This window comes from Electrophorus electricus, chromosome 11 (genome assembly GCF_013358815.1).
Source record: "Electrophorus electricus isolate fEleEle1 chromosome 11, fEleEle1.pri, whole genome shotgun sequence".
Lineage (NCBI taxonomy): Eukaryota > Metazoa > Chordata > Actinopteri > Gymnotiformes > Gymnotidae > Electrophorus > Electrophorus electricus.
The window spans coordinates 150,268-169,509 of record NC_049545.1 but is presented as its reverse complement, the minus strand read 5'-3'; the positions used below and the strand labels follow the sequence as shown (position 1 = coordinate 169,509).

Here is a 19,242-nt window from a genome sequence, read left to right as displayed (position 1 = left end):
AATCATCACTCTTAAAGAAACAGCACATTAGAAGGTTTTGGTTGGTACATGAGCCTGAAACCCTCTCTAAAACTCTTAGCTCAGAAAAACTGCACATGGGCTGTACTGTACATGGGCACCAAAATAAAGCTTTCTCTGTTAAAGCAAGTCAAATGATTATCTGATTATCTGTAAAAACAGGAATGGATATGACAGAGATGCTCTTATACAACAGTGCTAAACTAGCAAAGCAGTTCAAATACATAATTTAATAAACCTTAACTCATAGGTGAAATATACCAACAACATCATCTTAAGAAATGTAGAATATTTATTCAGTACAGAAATGGGACCTTAAGAAGTAATGGGTGTTTATTGAAGAGGGCAGTACAGGTGAGTGTCTTCCATTGTAGAGGTAAGGGGTGACATCACTCCCTCCTCACACACCCTTACTGTCCATGCCAGGTAACAGAGTGCATTTGGGGTCCATCATAAATAAATACAAATACACTATAAAACAGACCTGTGCTGTATACACAGTGTGTGTTGTCCAGTTGTTTAATAACTACAGAAACATGTATCAGCAAGTGTAGTAAAATCTACCACTTGCCAACAACTTGAACTCAACCACTATTACCACTCCAGTCTTACATATTCCACTGTCTTATATGTCTTATATGTCTGTCAAATGTTTAAAAGGGACCTTTAAATTTAAGGGAAGGAAGTCAGCATACTCCCGACCCCCCAAAATACTCCTGTTATGACTAAATGATGATTATCAGCACTACCAAAAGTTATATTCAAATTAATAGTACACTGACAATTAGCATAAACAAACAACAACAAATAAAACAATAATAAGGCGTAATTACAGCAACCTTTAGAAGACATCAGCCAACAGCCCGAAAAAAGAACCACTCAATAACAACTTGTAAGTTTTCATAACGCAATGTAACAGTATGTTGCAACTTTTAGTTTCAGTAGATCAGTAGCCAGTTCAGTTTCAGCTAAGCCAGTTCAATTCCCATTGAACCAGTTCAGTTTCAGCTAAGCCCGTTCCCATTGAACCAGTTCAGTTTTAGTTGAGACAGTTCAATTCCCACTGAACCAGCTCAGTTTTCACTGAGCCAGTTCAGTTCCCAATGATGTCATTCTTTTCTTTAATAGACAAGAAAAAAAAATTAAAAATCAACATTCAGTATAATGATCTGTGAGAAAGATACAGTAACGAGCAAGGTGCTGCATTAGTGATTACACAGCCTGGAAACCACAGGCATAGTAAATAAAATATCCATAAAAACAATTAAAAACACACATGCACACACACACACAAACAGAGAGAGAAAGAGACAGAGAGAGAGAGAGAGAGAGACAGAGAAAGAAAGAGACATTTAAAGGTTGTAAGCACGAGTTCATGGTAAAAGGAAAAGAACATTACCCATAATTAAAGGAGCTTTTCAACAGACAAGTGATGAATTATCTGGCAGATAATTCCTAAACTAAAAAACAGACCAGATAAAAAAAGCAAACATTTGTTCACTTATCTCTTCAATTATATTTCAATATTTCAGTAGATGGCTCTAAGAACAGCACTCAACAAAACACAAATTTACATGTGATTAAAATCATAGCATTAAAATACTGATTTTGTTCTTAGAGATTTTGGTTGCATATTATTTCAAATATTTTCATTTCTAAATATTGTGTAAAACTGACATTGATAACAGTGTGAACATAAATCCATTCACACTATGCAAAACACTGGATTCCATGAATGCGAATATGATAATGTGAATATGAGAAAATCCCTCCATCTCCTCGAGCACTTTTCCTTGAGAAGTTACAAACTGAGGAACCTCATATAATGAGACAGAGCATTTCTGATGAGGGCCAGTGTTTGTGGCATATACTGTAAATACACCTCTACTCCAGTCCAAACCCTGTACACTGCATACATATATATTCTCATATTGATCTAGTTTTTCCCTCCTATAATGTAACATTCCAAATGGATGAACGGTTACTAATACAGTTAATTAGTAACTGTAGTCACACTAAAGTCACAGATGGGATCACTTACAGTTACATTTTCTCTCAAATACTTTTTTCATGCAAGGACTTGAAGAATATGCACCTTTCTGACATCGTGTTTAAGAATAAGTCCACATTCATGTAAGTAGCAAGTGTATTTATTGGTGAGTTTGCTTTCATCACCACACAAGCCCTGGTAGAACTAGTAGAACTGCTATCAAATTACTTTTACTGTCTCAAATCAATCCATCAATCCATCCATCCAATTTATTCAACCAGGTAGTCCCACTGAAATCACCTGTCCTTTTTCCCTGGCTAGGTAGGCCATTCCACCATATCTCTTATCATATATTTTATTTCATTATTTTTTGTGTGTGTGCAGATAACAGGAGTTTTGTAATTGAGGGCAATTCCTTCAGGAAAATAACTTAAAAATATTTTTTGTGCCCAAAACTACTGAAATACATTTGCTGATTTATATTTGAATTTACTGTGGAAGTTGGATGTCAGTTATACTATATGGTGACTGCCACACCAGCCAGTTCATAATGCAGAAGTTTACAGATGAAAAAGCTGCATTCACAAAGATATCTGTAAACATTATGCTAAACCTTACACTTGTCACATAGCAAGAACTAGAAATGTTTACTAGAATATGTGAAAAACTAATTTTCAAATGTTTTGAATATTCAACCAGCTGTAATGCTTAAACAGCCAGGTTGTAAAATCACCACAGAACAGAGTCGGGGGGTGGGTAGATCTGACTCCATACTGAACAGGCTAAATTACTAATGAGAGTTGTGCTATAATACCTGGTGTTACAGCATGTTAAACAAAATGTTTACTAAGAAGAACTTATGAGAGCTCTACCTCAATGTATTTCTGAGTTTAAATAGAGGTTGATTTCAATTGGTTACCTTTTTATGCTTAGGTAGGCCTGCCTACAGTGTGTTTGGACTGGGTTAGGCCTTGTTAACACAGGCTTAGGTTAGGCCCAACTTACCCTGGATTACTTATGAATTCATTGTAATACTGCAAGAAACAGCTCTATTCCTGACAGTAGTGAAGCTCTCATCACGGGGAGAGATCATATAAGGGGGGACACTTTTAAAAGTGGAAACTTCTGCTCTAACCAACCAACACACAAGAGAACAGAATACCACCGCAGACTACCATGCCATTAATGTCGGTTGCTCAGGGGCCCAGCAGTGACAACCCAGAAGAGGCTGGGCTTGAACCAGGAACCTCCTGATCACAAGCCAAGCACCACAACCTCCGAGCCACCACTGCCCACCTCTGCTCTCTGATAGCATACAGGCTGACTTAATTTAGACAGATGGCTTTGTTCACAAAGCCTACATGCACACTCATCCTGTACTTTTCAATGCAAAAACTGTAATGACACTCAATGACTGAGGCTTACTTATAAAAACCTTACATATTAGACTGTTGGCAATTTAGGTGGGAATGTATCTATCTAGCTGAAGTCCAGCTTTCTGTAGTACCCTAATCCTTTCTGTAGTTCACCCACAGGCAGTTAGCCAACTATTTTATGTGTTCCTCAAACCACCATCTCAGCAGTGAGCTACGAGCACAGGTTCTGGAGTTGGTCCCTTAAGTCCTACCCCATGCAGCTGCTAAGTATTAAAGTAGTGCTTGGTGTTTGTTTGCTGAGTTAAAATAAAATGAACTTCAACATTCATTTGGCAGATCAAGAAACGCTGAGTTGGCTCAAATACAATGTAACACCAAACTCTGAAGATAACTTTTTTTATCTCGTAGCAGTGCACTATAAAACAATCTGTAAACAATTTCCCCCCAACTTAAAAGTACTGTCCTAGCCTACAGTTCACTTCATTGTGTACTGTAATGAATTTAAACCTTATTAACAGGCTGATGAAATGTACCCTTCTCGTCCCAAATCATCATCAGCTGTAATTAGTATATTTGTAGCAACAAGTTATAAATAAATTAACTATATTTTCACATTACTGAGTATAGGCTTTGCTGAGAAACATCAAGAATGATTGAGAAACTGAGCACGTCACTGCTGCATGTCATGTATCTCTTTGTTTTAACATGGTCACTGTAAGTATGCCTAGAATTAAATACTTAGTAGTGTGACTGTATATCAGTCCAGTATTTTATGAATAACAATTCAAAACACAAGTACCAGTTAGCTAGTATTCATTCCTGACCTAGACTCCAACCAAACCAAATTACAGTACCAGCTCAAATGATCATCACTAGAAATTAGTGACAGTAGTGATAAGATGACATTCTGTAACTTGTGACACATTGACAGCAGTGATGTAATATTCAGTTACCAAGGAAATGGACGTCACTATGGCAGACAGGTTGGAATTCCACTGTCAAACACAGTGTAGACACTCCAGCAGAGGGTCAGAGTAGTAACCCTGTTATCAAACATATGATGGCCAATAGAGTGGCAGTAAACTGCACCAACTCTCTTTCTATTATGACAAAATCTAAAGCTTTGATCGAAGACTTGCAGCACGCATGGCTATGAATCTCCAGTCTTGTGAAGACAAGCTCCACCTGCAGAGGGACTTCTAAACTGTAAAGGTTCCAAATATTTGCTCTTCCTGCGTTCTGCACATTGCTGAGTTTAGAACACACAACAGTATATAATCAGCTCAATTCCAGTGAGGACACAGTTAGTTCTTGGCATGATTATGACATTGGCCTCCTTTGTACAAATTATGTTTTTCTATAGGTTACTACAAATAAATTTTAAATGTGTGAGAGTCCAAGGTGGTCACAAGCATCAGTGTACAGAACTCAGTCTATAACAGATTGATACAGTCTGTGACAAATAACCTCCATCTATAATAGATAACCACACTAGGGTTAAGCTTAACCCATACTTTTATGCAATCTGCATTAGGCAGCTTTCATTTACAGTGTAACTGGCTCTATTTAGACAGATCTGTGTGGTCCTTCATCTTACAAACTGTAACCGATTTTAAAAGGTCTGACAATCTTAAGTTATCAAAGGTTACTTGTAACCTAGTAAGAATTACAAGACTGCTTGTAATCAGTATTTTTCTTCCACTTTCATCTCCACTTCTTGCAGATCAACTGTGACGGTGGTCGTACCATTACGTAGTTCATCTCTACTTCTTGGAGATCTTCCTGAAACTGGCTGTACCAGTATGAAGTTCATCTCCTCTTCTTGCAGATTTTTGTGACTGTGGTGATATCAGTATGAAGCTCATCTCTACTTCTTAAAGATCTTGCCAGCCTTCCTCTTGGGCTCATATGGTGTCCTCAGGATGCTGGGTGTTTCTTCCATCACTCTCACCAGCAGGTTGTCAATGTAGTCCTCCAGCTCGCGGATGTGGGCATCCTTCTTTCGCACCATTTCTTTCTGCTTCATCAGCTCCTGCACGACCTCCTCAAATGACAGACTCAAGTATGCTGCCCTGGTGGCCTGGAGGTCCTGGGCCTACAAAGAATACAGTAACTGCAGATGAACTCATCATATACATCATATACCTATTGTCTAAAGTGTAATACTACAGTACAGTAATGCAAAGACAACATTAATACTAAATAAAGTTATAAATACAGTTACATTTATATGAACAATACATTTATATGAACATTCATATTCAGGTACCAAGAAGAGTTAAGACCAAAACAAATTTTTTTTGGCCTATGAAACATTTCCCACTATCAGATCATTTAAGTCAGGCAGAAAGGAACAACTAAGAATTAAGATCCTGAACAGGTTCCTCTCTATACCACCAGGACAACAAAGTGATTAATGGTTAGAGATTAATGGACAACAAAGAGATGAACAGGTTTGAGCTATGAGCTTAAATTCTACATCAAGGTCAGTTTAAATTGCAAATAAATAAATTTGAGTAGCACAGTGTTTCAACTCTTAACATCAACAACCTTTACCATCTGTACTGTCGTGCTTATTACTAATTATTGCAATCTAATTAACATCTTCCTTGCACTGGATATATATTACCACACCATTAAAAAAAAAAATTCAACCATTTTATGGTATAATAACTCCAAGTGCTTTATTTGCTTAAGTAAAAATTGTTTGACTCAAACAGATATTTTGATTCTGACAAAACTTCTGACCAAGACGTTATACTGTCGTGAAATGTTAGAAATACTACGTGATCCTAGTTGGTAGAGATGTACCCACAAAATATGTTATGATCCTTAAATATTTACATGAATGTTAAAATATTACCTAACTAACACACTCTATCTTGTAACAAAATAGACCTCAAGAAACAATAACCAAATAACTACAGTGTTATGAATAAGACGTCCATTGAAATTTGACAAAAGAACCCAGAGTGGGGAGCTGAGCTCTGTCTGAAATGGATCACTGCAGAGTCCATGGTCTAACCCTGTAAATGTGCCTGTGTCCAGTACTTATCCTCATTGAAGACCTCAACTCGCTAGGCTAATAATACAACATTACATTACATTATGTTACGTTACATTACGTTACATTATCTCCTTCAGATAATGGTCATGAAGATGAAGCTACTGGCATTCCATTTCCCTGAAGAAAGAACATGTTTTTTTTACCCTCATAAAACTGCCACACCTAAAAAAGCTAAACTACAGAACATGTCGCTTGTAGGTTGACTGATTTTATTAGAACATTCCATACTAAGAAGAGTCTTCAAAAGAGGTGATGCATATAATAAAATAATTCTTCAGGTGAAATATCAGCCCAGTTGTTCAGTCTATACACATCAGCCAGTTCATGAAGGTGACTCTATCCTGAATCTTACATGCTCTACACAACTCATTAAGGTGACTATCCTGAATCTTATATACACTGCACAGCTCAAAGTGACTCATATCACTGCAAAGCATTCATATTGAAATTATTCCAGGCGAGTTCTCATAGCAAGGTTTAAAATAACCTAATTTATTTTGAGATATTTGGAATTTATTTTTAAAAGGACTTAGTAACCATACCAAGTAATCATACCAAGATCCATAAGTACAATCAAAATACCGCTGAACCAAAGATCCCACGTTGGTTTTTTAAAAAACAAAACCTGTCATAACCCTATCTGTCTGACCTCCTGACATGTAACTGTCCAACAGACATCCTGCATAAACAGCTGAATGCTTAAGTTCCAGTTCAATATTGTCAACAACCACAATAAAACAATATTTAAAAAATATTTCCCTTGTACCAAACAACATGGATTCTGTTTTCCCCAAATGAAATGACAACCTGTTCTCAGATATCCACCTATTTTCAAAAGTTCTTCATTCAATGTACATGCTACCTTGCTCTTGTCTTTATGGTTAAAAAAAAATAATAATAAAAAAAAATAATAAAAAATTGAAATATTGAATCAATCTGCCTGCATATGTTCACATGAGCATACACATTTTAAATCATTGATGTATAACTATATAATCATTAAACTTGGCGTCCTCGTGTTCTTTCCATCCCATCAGATATGAAACAACTCATTTGACAGCAATATCATTAAACCCTACAAAATATGGTGATCAAGAGTATCAAAGCCATTACCACACAAATTCCCTTTATCCATCGCACTGCTAACAAAATCAATTAAATAAACTTTAATTCAAGCCTAATCTGCCCATATATAAATACATCCCCCCCCCCCCCCCCGCCATTATGATCTTGGTCTCTGCGCACAATATCATTTTTAACCTCTTTTATTGTTTGAATAGTCCAGTCATGTTTCTGCGATAGAGAGAAGTCATCCTGTTTGGTAGGATAAAGTAGAGATTGGGTCTCTCATAGGTCTTATTCAGAAGACTAAACAACGGAGTAAGAGTCTGGTTCAATGAGCCTTCCTTTGTCCATCCTAGAAATACCAAAAAAAAGGGCTTATCTACATGGACATCATTTCTGACGCTCACCTCCACTAGCCAAGAAAAACCTCTTACCACAAATGAAACTCATTGCCAAGTAATGAAGGCATTTCACAGGGTGGATGTGGAGTGATGGTGGAGGGTTAGAGGGTGGCAGAGGTACTGGTGTGGGAGCAGGGAATGACCATGACCCAGCAACCTGCTGACCAGCAGATTCTGGAGAAGTAGTGAGATAAGGCTTGTGCTCGGCATTCTCCAGTTGTCTCATTACCGAAGCTAATGAGCCTTTGCACTGAAATCTAAAACTTGAGTCCTTTGAAATGTCTTGGACGTCTTCCTCCTCCTTACGCCTTAATTAGGACCCACAATGGCAGCGCATAGACATGTTGCTAACAGGCTTCAGCACTGCGTGAGGAAAGCCATGTTCAGCACAGTGTTAACTATTTAAACATTTCAGTCTCTCTTCTTGCAAGGTAAATGCTACTCCACATCAGACATAATGACAAGAACCATTATTACAATTATTACACAGCCAGAAGTGACACTTCACCCTGGTTTAACGCCGGCCGTGGTTTGACCTGTCAGACCAGCAACAAATTGCACAATACTATAATCACAATTCCAATTATTAAGTGGGTAGGACAAGCCTGCTCACTCGCTTAAAAAAAGGAACATGTTAATAACATCACACCATTTCAAATTACATGTAGATCAACGACGATGACCAGCTATTTCATCTGTTAATTAGCTAAATGGTACTTGAAGCAGAATGTCGCCGGTAACACCATGGCAGAGATCAGCTCCATCTACTTCTATGTCAAACTGCTATGCAGTAAATGATTCATTAAAAGTTTTGGCAAGTTTCAACTTTTCAATCTAAATATAAAAGGGGAAAAACACCATTCAGCAGCAACAGTGGACTACAGTGTACACACTACACATCACCTGTACACTACACAGTACAATGTACACTACACACTACAGAACACATGTACACTACAATGTACACACTACAGAACACATGTACACTACACACTACAGTGTACACACTACACAACACATGTACACTACGCAGTACAATGTACACACTATGCAACACATGTACTCTACACACTACAGAACGCATGTACACTAGTGTACACACTACAGAACACATGTAAAACTACACACTACAGAACACATGTACACTACACACTACAGTGTACACACTATACAACACATGTACATTACACAATACAGAACACATGTACACTACACATTACAGTGTATATACTATAGAACAAGTGTATACTACAGCACACAAATGTCAACGTTAGGGTTAGGGTAGATGTGAATATCAAGGTTAGGGTTAGGGTTAATGTAAATATCAAAGTTATGTCAGATGTAAATGTCAACGCTAGGGTAGATTTAAATGTTAAGGTTAGGGTTAGGGTGAATCTAAATGTCAAGGTTAGGGTTAGGGTAAACGTAAATGCTAAGATTAGATTAGATGTAAATGTCAAGTTTAGGGTAGATGTAAGTGTCAAGGTTACGTTTAGGGAAGATGTAAATGTCAAGGTTAGAGTAGATGTAAATGTCAAGTTTAGGGTAGATGTAAATGTCAAGGTTACCTTTAGGGAAGATGTAAATGTCAAGGTTAGTGTACATGTAAATGTTTTGGTTACGGTTAGTGTAGATGTAAAAATCAAGGTTAGGGTTAGGGTAAATGTCAATGTCAAGGTTAGCATTAGGGTAGACGTAAATGTCAAGGTTAGGGTACATGTAAATGTTAAGGTTAGGGTTAGGGTAAATGTAAATGTCAAGTGCTTTAGTAATGTTTTTGGCCGTGTGTGCTTCTGCATGTAGATGCTACTGAAAAGCAGCAGAGAGAAGTTGGCATTCTCATCCACCATTCAATGTTGTAGTTCACTGATAATGTGAAATTTTCCTGCACAGCTGAATTGAAAGAAACAGGAAGATGTTCTAGCTTGTGTGTGTCATTTGCACTCAGTACAGAGTAACTGACTCAATCAGACACCAGCGATCTTAAAGGTAGCTTAGCATAGCATGTTGCTAACTCATTGAAGGATTAAGGTTTTGGGTGGAAATTGACTGACTGGTGCAATTTCATTCCGCATTATGTTCATCTTTGCATATTACATTCATCTTTGCACAAGTCACCGCGTATTCTCTATGACTGCATTCACTGAACCGTAACATGCATACGATGGTTTGGGACGAATGCACGTACCATTACACCCTTACTATCGAATGTATACATATTTTATATATGTCCGACGCATGACCATGAACTTACATTCTCCCTGGCAGTTTTCTTGCCCTGTGTCCTCTCAGGAGAGGTCTTGTTCTTGTGGCTTAAGTCTTCATTGCTGATGGGCTTTTTTATGCCATCACTGCAAAACAGGAAAGAGAAAACAATCATCCTGCTACATGGAACATGGAACTCAACCCTCTGGTATATAGACTTTTACCCTCTGGGGCATGGGCCTTGACCCTGTGGTACATGGACTATAACCCTCTAGCACATGATGCATGGACCTTAAACCGCTGGTACATGGTACCTTAATCCTTTGGGGCATGGGCCTTGACCATATTGTGTATGGTGCATGGACTTTAACCTGCTGGTGCATGCATTAATGATCTAATGAGGAGCACAAAGAAACACATATGTACATACAATCATACATGCACATATGTATATACAATCATATGTCTGGTACATGATGCATGGATCTTAACCTGTTGGTACATGGGCCTTAAGCCTGTCGTACATGATGCATGGACATTAAACTGCTGGTACATAGTCCTTAACCTTCTGGAACATGGACCTTAACCATCTGGGGCCTTGACCATCTGGTACATGGCCCTTGACCTGCTGGTACATGGGCCTTCACATGCTGGTACATGGAATTTAACCCTCTGGTACAAGATGCATGGACCTTAACCTGGTGGTACATGGACCTTGACCCATTGGTACATGGGCCTTGACCTTAACCCTCTGAGGCATGGACCTTAACTCTCTTGTGTATGGTGCATGGACCTTAACCTGCTGGTGCATGTATTCATGATCTAATGAGGAGCACAAAGACAAACACATATGTACATACAATCATATATATACGTAAAATCACTTTAAATAGTGTTCACATAAAAGCACAGACACTGACACATAAAATGAACATCAATATCAGCATAACCTTTATAATCTATCTGTACTGAACATAGGCAGTATAGTCATAGGAACAGGAAAAGGAGGGCGACAGTTACTGCATCACCTCCCACACTCTGTCAGAAAACAGGGGTCTGGGGTTCCATTTACCAGCAATCACTGTGTCATTGTGGTAATTCACCACAACGAGGCCAGCACAGCAAATTTGAAACAGCAGGAAAAAAAAAACACTGGTGTTTTCTTGCGGCCTCTTTTAAAAAAACAAAGCAAACCCAACAGCTTATTTTGCTCAAGTAAATTACTGTTAATAAATGTATTTTTACAAGCCATAATATTTGTAATTTTAAGACTACCAATCTAGAAGAATATATACAGAAAATAAGGTCAATCATGACATCTCTAACTATTAAATAATTTCAGACATTTAGTTAAACTGGCATAGTTCTCCTGTGCAGTGGCCACCTGGTTGACCTGTGATAACCAGGTAACTCACTTCCTGAGCCAGATAACCGGGTAACCCTTTCTCTGCTCTTCCTCCCTAGCAGGCATTTTCTGGAGGCTTGGAAGTTAGCTCAGCTGACTTGGATAAGGCCTAATGACATTGATAATATCTTCCTAATGACACACCTTCTCTTCTGATTAAGAAGGAAGTTTAGGGCAGTCTCCATCATCTCACGCTAAAAGAAGGGACATGGGCTGAATTTCAAGCAGATCAAGGTGAGCTCTGAGCTGACACAAAGGATTAAGGGTCCTGCTCAGGGGTCTAACAGTGGCAACTGGGCAGTGGTGGGGCTTGAAGTGGCAACCTTCTGATTACTAGTCAAGTACCTTAACCACTAAGCTACCATTGTCCCACTTCTCTAGTCTTATGTGCTCTTATTATTTAAATATTCATATAGGCTTCTTTACATGTTCTTGGTTACTATAGGACACAAGAGTTGAACTAATCCAAACTGCTCATTAGCATGCGTGGAGAGACTCACTGCTGTATAGGATGTGCGTTTGTGACCCTTCTGGTGATATACTGAAGGGTTCTATCTATTAGTCTATTAGCAAAATAACAGGAAATCTGACCAAGAAATTCATGATTTCCATTACAGGAGCATGCCTATGTCAGCCTGGTCCTTCAGCATACTGAAAAAGGGGCTACAGTATTATTAGTAAAATGTGACTATGTACATGCTAACTCCAAGCAATGCCTAAAAGCGAGATAGACATTTTGGATTACACACAGTGATACTTGAAAGTTTGTGAACCCTTTAGAAGTTTCTATATTTCTGCATAAATTAACCTAAAACTTCATAACATTGTCACCAAGTCCTAAAGTTAGATAAAGAGAACCAAAACAAACAAATGAGACAAAAATATTAGTCATTTATTTATTGAGGAAAATGCTCCAATATTACATATCTGTGAATGGCAAAGCTATGTGAACCCTTATGATTAGCAGATAATTTGAAGATGAAATTTGAGTCAGGTGTTGCCAATCAGCGGGATGATAATCAGGTGTGATTGGACACCTTGTTTTATTTAAAGAAGAGGGATCTAGATAAGCCTGAACAAAGAAGATTTCAGAGGACCTTAGAAGAAGAGTTGATGATGCTCATCAGGCTGGAAAAGGTTACAAAATCATCTCTAAAAGGTTTGGACTCCAGCAATCCACAGCCAGATTTTGTATAAATAGAGGAACTTCAGGATCATTATCCTTCTCCCCAGGCATGGTCGACCAACAAAGGTAACACCAAGAGCAAGGCCTGTAATAGTCTGCGAGGTCATAAAAGAACCACTTCTAATCAACTAAAGGCATTTCTCACATTGTTCATGAGTCCACCATCAGGAGAACACTGAACAACAATGGTGTGCATGGCAGGGTTGAAAGGGGGAAGCCACTGCTCTCCAAAATGAACACTGCTGCCTGTCTGCAGTTTGCTAAAGATCACATGGATAAGCCAAAATGCTTTGGAACAATGTATTGTGGACAGATGAGACAAAAATAGATGTTTTGGTTTAAATGGGGAGCATTATGTGTGGAGAAAGGAAAACTCCTGCATTCCAGCATAAACTCTAATCATCTATTAATCATCCCTTCTGTGAAACAAGGGGGAGGTTGTATCATGGTTTGAGCCTGTTTTGCTGCATCTGGGACAGGCGGCTTACCATCGTTGATGGAACAATGAATTCTGAATTATACCATCAGATTCTAAAGGAAAATGTCAGGTCATCTGTCCATGAGCTGAATCTCAAGAGAACATGGGTTATGTAGCAAGCTAACGACCCTAAGCACAAAAGTTGTTCCAGCAAAGAAGAGTTAAAGAATAAAGTTAAGGTTTTGGAATGGCCAAGTCAAAGTCGTGATCTTAATCCAAAAGATATGTTGTGGAAAGACCCAAAACAAGAAGTTCATGGGAGGAAACCCACCAACATAACTGAGTTGAAGCTGTTTTGTATGGATGAATGGGCTAAAATTCCTCCAAGCCGACGTACAGGACTAGTCAACAATTACCAGAAATGTTTAGTTGCAGTTACTGCTGCAAAAGGGGGACACACTACATACTGAAAGCAAAGGTTCACATACTTTTGCTGCACACAAGCATGTAATATTTGATTATCTAAGTAAAAGTTTGTGTGATTTTAAGTTTGTGAGTGTGGAGAATGGGGGGTGCAGAAGGGGCACCCACTTTATGCACTCCACATAATGACAACAACAAAACAGACAAACAAAAACATCCTCCAAACTACATGACATCAGAACACAGCATGATGAGTAGACTAAAGATCAAAGTAAATACAGATCCTGGGATACCAGGATCTGTATTCTTGTGCCTTACCTGGGCATGTACTGTGGGAGGAAGGGGTTGGTGTCACCACCCAACTCAGGGTCAAAAGGGTTGGGTGAGCGGAGGTCACCCGAGCTGCCTGCATGGCCCCCGCTGCCCACCTTGCGGCCCTCCTTCTTCCCTGTAACACGCTCCAGGAGGCTGAACTTCTCCCTCCTGTCCCTGCACTCAGCCCGCTCCCATGCCACACCCTGCTCTCCTTCGAAGGGGTTGCGATTGCGGGGCAGTGTGGCGTATTTCTGTGGCATGTGTTCTCCCATGTCAGGGAAGGGGTCTCCAGCACCGGTGTCAACCTGGTGTCCGGGCACCTCACTCTGTGAGCGCCTGTGGGGTGATGCACCACCTGGGGAAATGACAGTCAGCTGATCACCCTAACATTAAAGCACAGCCAGTTCCCTAATAAACCTAACAAACAGTGGTATGCAACAGTTAATCAATGCATTCATCTCAGTATCTTGTACTTTTTACGTTTTCATTTTGGCTCATAAACAGAATGATTTGCTCAAGAAAATATAAGTTTAAAATAACATTTTGGTGTAGAAATCAAGATTGTTTTGGTGAGAATATTCTTCTCAACACTGCATTCAGATGTTTATGGTTAAATGGAACAAACTGTGCAGTTATATTTGTTTCTGCATGTATAAATAGATGAACTAGACTGCCAGAGTAATACTGCTTATGACTAGTTATGTGTTTTAGAAAAGGGGAAGTCGGCACAAGTGAGACAGACTTGCACTGATATTATCTTTCACACCAATGTGCCAGAGCCATCATGCAGTCCATCAAAACCTCTACAGTGTGTACCAGCCTCACCACTCTCTGCTATGGAGCCCGTGGAGTCCACCTTGGGTCTAAAGTGGCTGCCGGTCAGGTCAGACATGGAGTGTGCAACAGAGAGCTTCTGGGTCCCAGCCAGGAGTGAGCGTTTGGGTCCAGGCCGCAGTGGTCCAGCCTGGGTTTGCTCAGCAGCGCCACTCTGGGGGATGGGGTCGCACTGCGCCGAGCGCGGAAGGATAGCGGAGGAGGTGTCTGAGAAAGTGCCGTCGTGTTTGCGACCCTTCATCCTGTCCTTGAGCTTGGAAAAGGGTGAGCGAGGCTTCTCCCTCATGGAGAGGTCGAACATGCTGGCTGTCAGGTTGTTCCGCATGAACTGGATGCTCACCTGGATCTTTCCCCGTTCTTTCTTCTTCTTGCCAGCACGGGAGTCCAGGGCATACCAGCTGCCAGAGACCAGTCGTGCATGCAGGAGAGAACAAGATACATGCAGATACTAGACAGTACAGTTTAAAACACTTTCTACAATTCATAAGGGAAAAGCACTAACTGAAAATAAAGGTAACAAAATGGACAAATAACTTTTTATTATTTCATTCTATTGAGCACGTGTTCAAAAGTATATGATAAAGGGATAGGAAGGGATTAGTGAAATAGAACATATTGGTGAGGGACAGTGGTTTACTACATGTGAGACAAAGAGCAGCTTCATGCAGCTCTGATGTACCAAACTGGAAACAGTCCATCACCTTTGTGAAGAAAGCACAGTAGTTTAAGGTCCTTTCCATATTTATAATTAATTAAAAAGAAAAAAACAGGGGGACAAATGTTGGCGGCTGCAAACCTCAATTTCACACAAATTCACAGAGGCTGTTCCTTGTGGAAGCCCTTCCTCTCCCTGAGAGTGGATATTATAGCAGGGGTACCTCTACTTCCCTGGTAAGTGTGCTGGTCTGGGACACATAAAGTATGTGGTGTATCGCACCCTGTCCAGGATCTTCTACCCCTCCTGTTTACTTAACCTCTAGCGCTTTCTCGTCTGCAAGTAAGACGACTAAAGCCATAACTCTGTGAAAAGGAGGTGACATTTGCACAAATCTGCCCTTTGTTCATTCACTGCTTATAGCGGCATTTGAAGATTATAAAAGGACGAATATTTCTGTGTAGCAGCATAAATTGTGAGAGGGCTGTTTAAGGCACTTGGACAGGCTCTTTCTAATTCAGATTCAGTGAAACACATAAAACACAGCAATGGTGAGAAACCTTCCTGTTTGAAGCCAAAGCTCTGTCAAACCTTAAATAAAGTCAAGAGATATTTCTTCTTCACTGTATGCTGCTCCAGAGGATGCATGACTGCAGCTCAGGTACTAAGATTTTACCAAATGTAAAAGGGCAGATACAATGGTTAAACATTTCTGCTATACTTGTTTCTAAACTAAGAACCTTGTTTTTTTTAAATGTACTGTTTCAAGTACTGTTCACAGGCGTTCCTCCATTGCCATACTACTTAATTAGGCTGCCCATATAGAGTAACCCTAACCCTAACCCAGGTGTCAGGTAGCCCATATAGAGTAACCATACCCTAACACTAACCAAGGTGTCTGGTAGCCCATATAGTGGAACCCTAACCCTAACCCAGGTATCAGGTAGCCCATACAGAGGAACCCTAACCCTAACCCAGGTGTCAGGTAGCCCATAAAGACAAAATGCTAACCCTAACCTAGAGCTGGGTGATATGGCAAAACAGAAGCCTACCTGAATTAAGCAACAGAACTGGACATCTGTAATAGCGTTTAAGCACAATAAACAGCGTTAGAGTAAGCATATGGACCCAGCCTATGGGTCCAGCCTATGGATCATCAAAATTAGATAATAAGAAGTGTTCAATGAGTCTTACACAATAGAGACTATCTATCTGAATCAATTGTTCAGTTAGTTTTATAATAACCACACAGCACCTACCAAAAAACTAGAAAAGGCTCATAAAATATCAGAACCCTTACTTGTTTAAAATATGGGAGTGACTTTACAAGCACACTGAATATAACTACCCAAAGGGACAGAGTTAATAAAATATAAGGTATTTCCCCTATACACTATATCAATGACCTGATTGACATCTTAAGTACATCAACACATTGCCTTACATTTGCTCAGATAAAATAATTTGTCAAAGTGCAGGCAATATTTTAAACAAAAAGCTTAAAGTGAAAAGGCACCTGCTCATGGCCAAATTAATGCTGAGGGTTGACCACAGAAGTGTTATAGCACACAAACTACAGTAGCTCTACATTTCCTCTGCCATTTAAACAGGAAGAAATTGCAGTGCAGCTGTGTCCATGCCTAAGTGAGCACGTCTCTAACCGGTACTGTGGGCTATGTAACACTGGCCCACTGGGAACACACCTGTTTTGACACTGAGGCTGGATAAACCAGAAAGGCAATGTCACGTTTATAATTGTCCTCACCAAACTTGTTCATGGACTTATGGGCTTTACCACACACATCTTTTCCACACAATGCTGCTTGTAATGTTTGTAGCAAGGCCCTTTTTTCCTTAATAGTTTTTATTTTCCATGATATTGGTTATGTGTCTTTCAGTCCTGTTTTCACACCATTCCTAATTACACATTGTAATAGAGTGATGGCTTTGCCATTTAATGGTTAAAACTTAAGATGATATTTAGATGCCCCTCCTACATAAGTTAAATTCTACAAGCTGAAATTTTATTCCAATTATTGGCCCACATTCAACCTAAACCCTCTGGAAATCTCCTGAACTGCTTTAAAGAACAGAGGGCACTCTGTGTAACAAAGGGTAACACTACGATCAGCAGGATAGATCGATAAGCAGACAAAAATGATAGACTAATAAGTTTATAATAACTAATCATTACTGTGAGTATAATCATTAAATGCAATTCAGAGAATGCTAGTTTTAGAAATGGTCATATTGCACAGGGTGGGAGCTACAGTGATTTGAGAAAATACCAATGTCAGCACTAATGACTCAGACCAAAACTGACTGTTCATTATGTATGCAACTAGCCCCTACCCTTTAGTACCAGAACAATGCTGCATCCATAATTATATTTTGTTATAAGGTCACTTACTTTACTTTTCGCCGCTCCTTGTTGTCAAATATCTCATTAAGGTTGATGTTCTTCTGGCCAAGGAATTTATCCATCCCAACCAGAGATCTGTGCATCACTACAAGACATAATTCATAAATCTCTGGGTTTCCCTCCATTAGCAATCCTGGCAGTTCGAATGAAGCTTCCTCTCTCCACACTGGACTCAGGGTCTTCTCTGCCACTGAGGTAGAGTACTTCTCTTTACCCAGCTGGATAATAGTGTAGGCATCATTAGTGCCATTCTTGCCTTTGGGCTGCAGGCTTGTTGCTTGGAGAACTGTTACCTGAACGTGAGTGGGGAACCACTTCTGCGACTGTTCAGCTAATGACATTGTGATATTTTATGGACAATGGCGTATGTAGCCTGTGTATGACAAATGTGTTTGATAAGATCACTTAAGATTCATTGTTTCATTTGTTTTAAGAGGCTTGCACAATAGCAGTGTCATTACTGGTGCAACAACGGTAGGTTGATACCAACGGAAATTACTTCCGAACAGTTTATCTATCTAGTTTAATCATACCAATATAGTTGTCTAGTTTCATCAGACCAGTATAGCTGTAGAGTTTAATCAGACCAGTATGGTTATCTAGTTTAATCTCTCCTTCAGCAATTCAGTCAAAGCGTATACGTCGACAGGCCACATCGTCAACATCTTTCTCAAGTCAAGTAACCTGAAAAAAACCGAAAGGACAGAAAGCCAAGCTCAAACACTGATTTTAATCACTCGTTTCCGTAACTAGCTGTTTAAATGAACCGAAGCAAATGCCATCACCGAATAACTGTAGCTATAAAACAACAAAAAATAAGTACCAAGTTTAGCTCACGACAAATAGCATCAATGACTTAATGTGCAACCGTTTAGTACTACTGAAAGGGAACATTGTCTAGTATTAATTAATATTACGATCAAACTTACATAAGATGTTTAGCTTAGCTATAGCAACATATTTTCCTCCCTGTCAAAGCATGAAGACAGTGCTATAGGATTAATTTACCTTAAAATCATAATTCACGGGCAAATGCAGCGAAAGGACTGAATAGTGAATGTTCTACTACATTCATGTCGTGGTCTCTTTAGTTTGTTCTTTTTGATGGCAAGGAAAACATTAACTAATTTATCTTACAATTCAGATGAAACAAAACAGTGATGATCCAAATCAGTTCTCCTCGACTTCCTAGTTCCTCATTTCCGCTGATGTAGTCACCGGTCAGAGTTCAAACTCCTCCTCTGTTGCTATGGAAACACAGGGAGGGGAGGGGGGAGGGACGAGTCTGTGGTGTGTTTTCCCGCGAATTTGAAATCACGCTGGGGAAAGCTTGTGAAGATGAGCATAACCTTTTCGGTATTCGGTTGTTCGGCCTTACCTATAGCTTCTGTTTGAATTAATGACCTCAGTGAGAGTCTGTTTACCCAGCTAGGTGATTCCATATGAATGTAGTAGTTTGCCT

General features: G+C 39.4%; 1 protein-coding gene across 1 annotated transcript; it reads right to left on the bottom strand.

The window, feature by feature from the left end:
- Positions 1-292: 292 nt before the first annotated feature.
- On the bottom strand, positions 293-18,959 carry LOC113585941 (rab11 family-interacting protein 2). Its single transcript, XM_027023752.2, has 6 exons — positions 18,789-18,959; positions 17,769-18,464; positions 14,695-15,101; positions 13,873-14,224; positions 10,172-10,268; positions 293-5,479 (listed from the first exon to the last, which is right to left on the bottom strand). Exons 2-6 carry the CDS (start codon positions 18,119-18,121, stop codon positions 5,252-5,254), a joined length of 1,437 nt encoding a protein of 478 aa, XP_026879553.2. The 5' UTR covers positions 18,122-18,464; positions 18,789-18,959; the 3' UTR covers positions 293-5,251.
- Positions 18,960-19,242: the final 283 nt, after the last annotated feature.

Bases quoted from the DNA above. Each gene is read 5' to 3' on its own strand.
- LOC113585941 (XM_027023752.2), bottom strand. From the start codon at position 18,121: ATGTCATTAGCTGAACAGTCGCAGAAGTGGTTCCCCACTCACGTTCAG. The intron at 10,269-13,872 runs GTAAGGCACAAG...CCTGTTTTGCAG, and splicing joins CTCCCACAGTACATGCCCAG to TGATGGCATAAAAAAGCCCA. The intron at 5,480-10,171 runs GTAAGTTCATGG...TATTCTTTGTAG, and splicing joins AGAAAACTGCCAGGGAGAAT to GCCCAGGACCTCCAGGCCAC.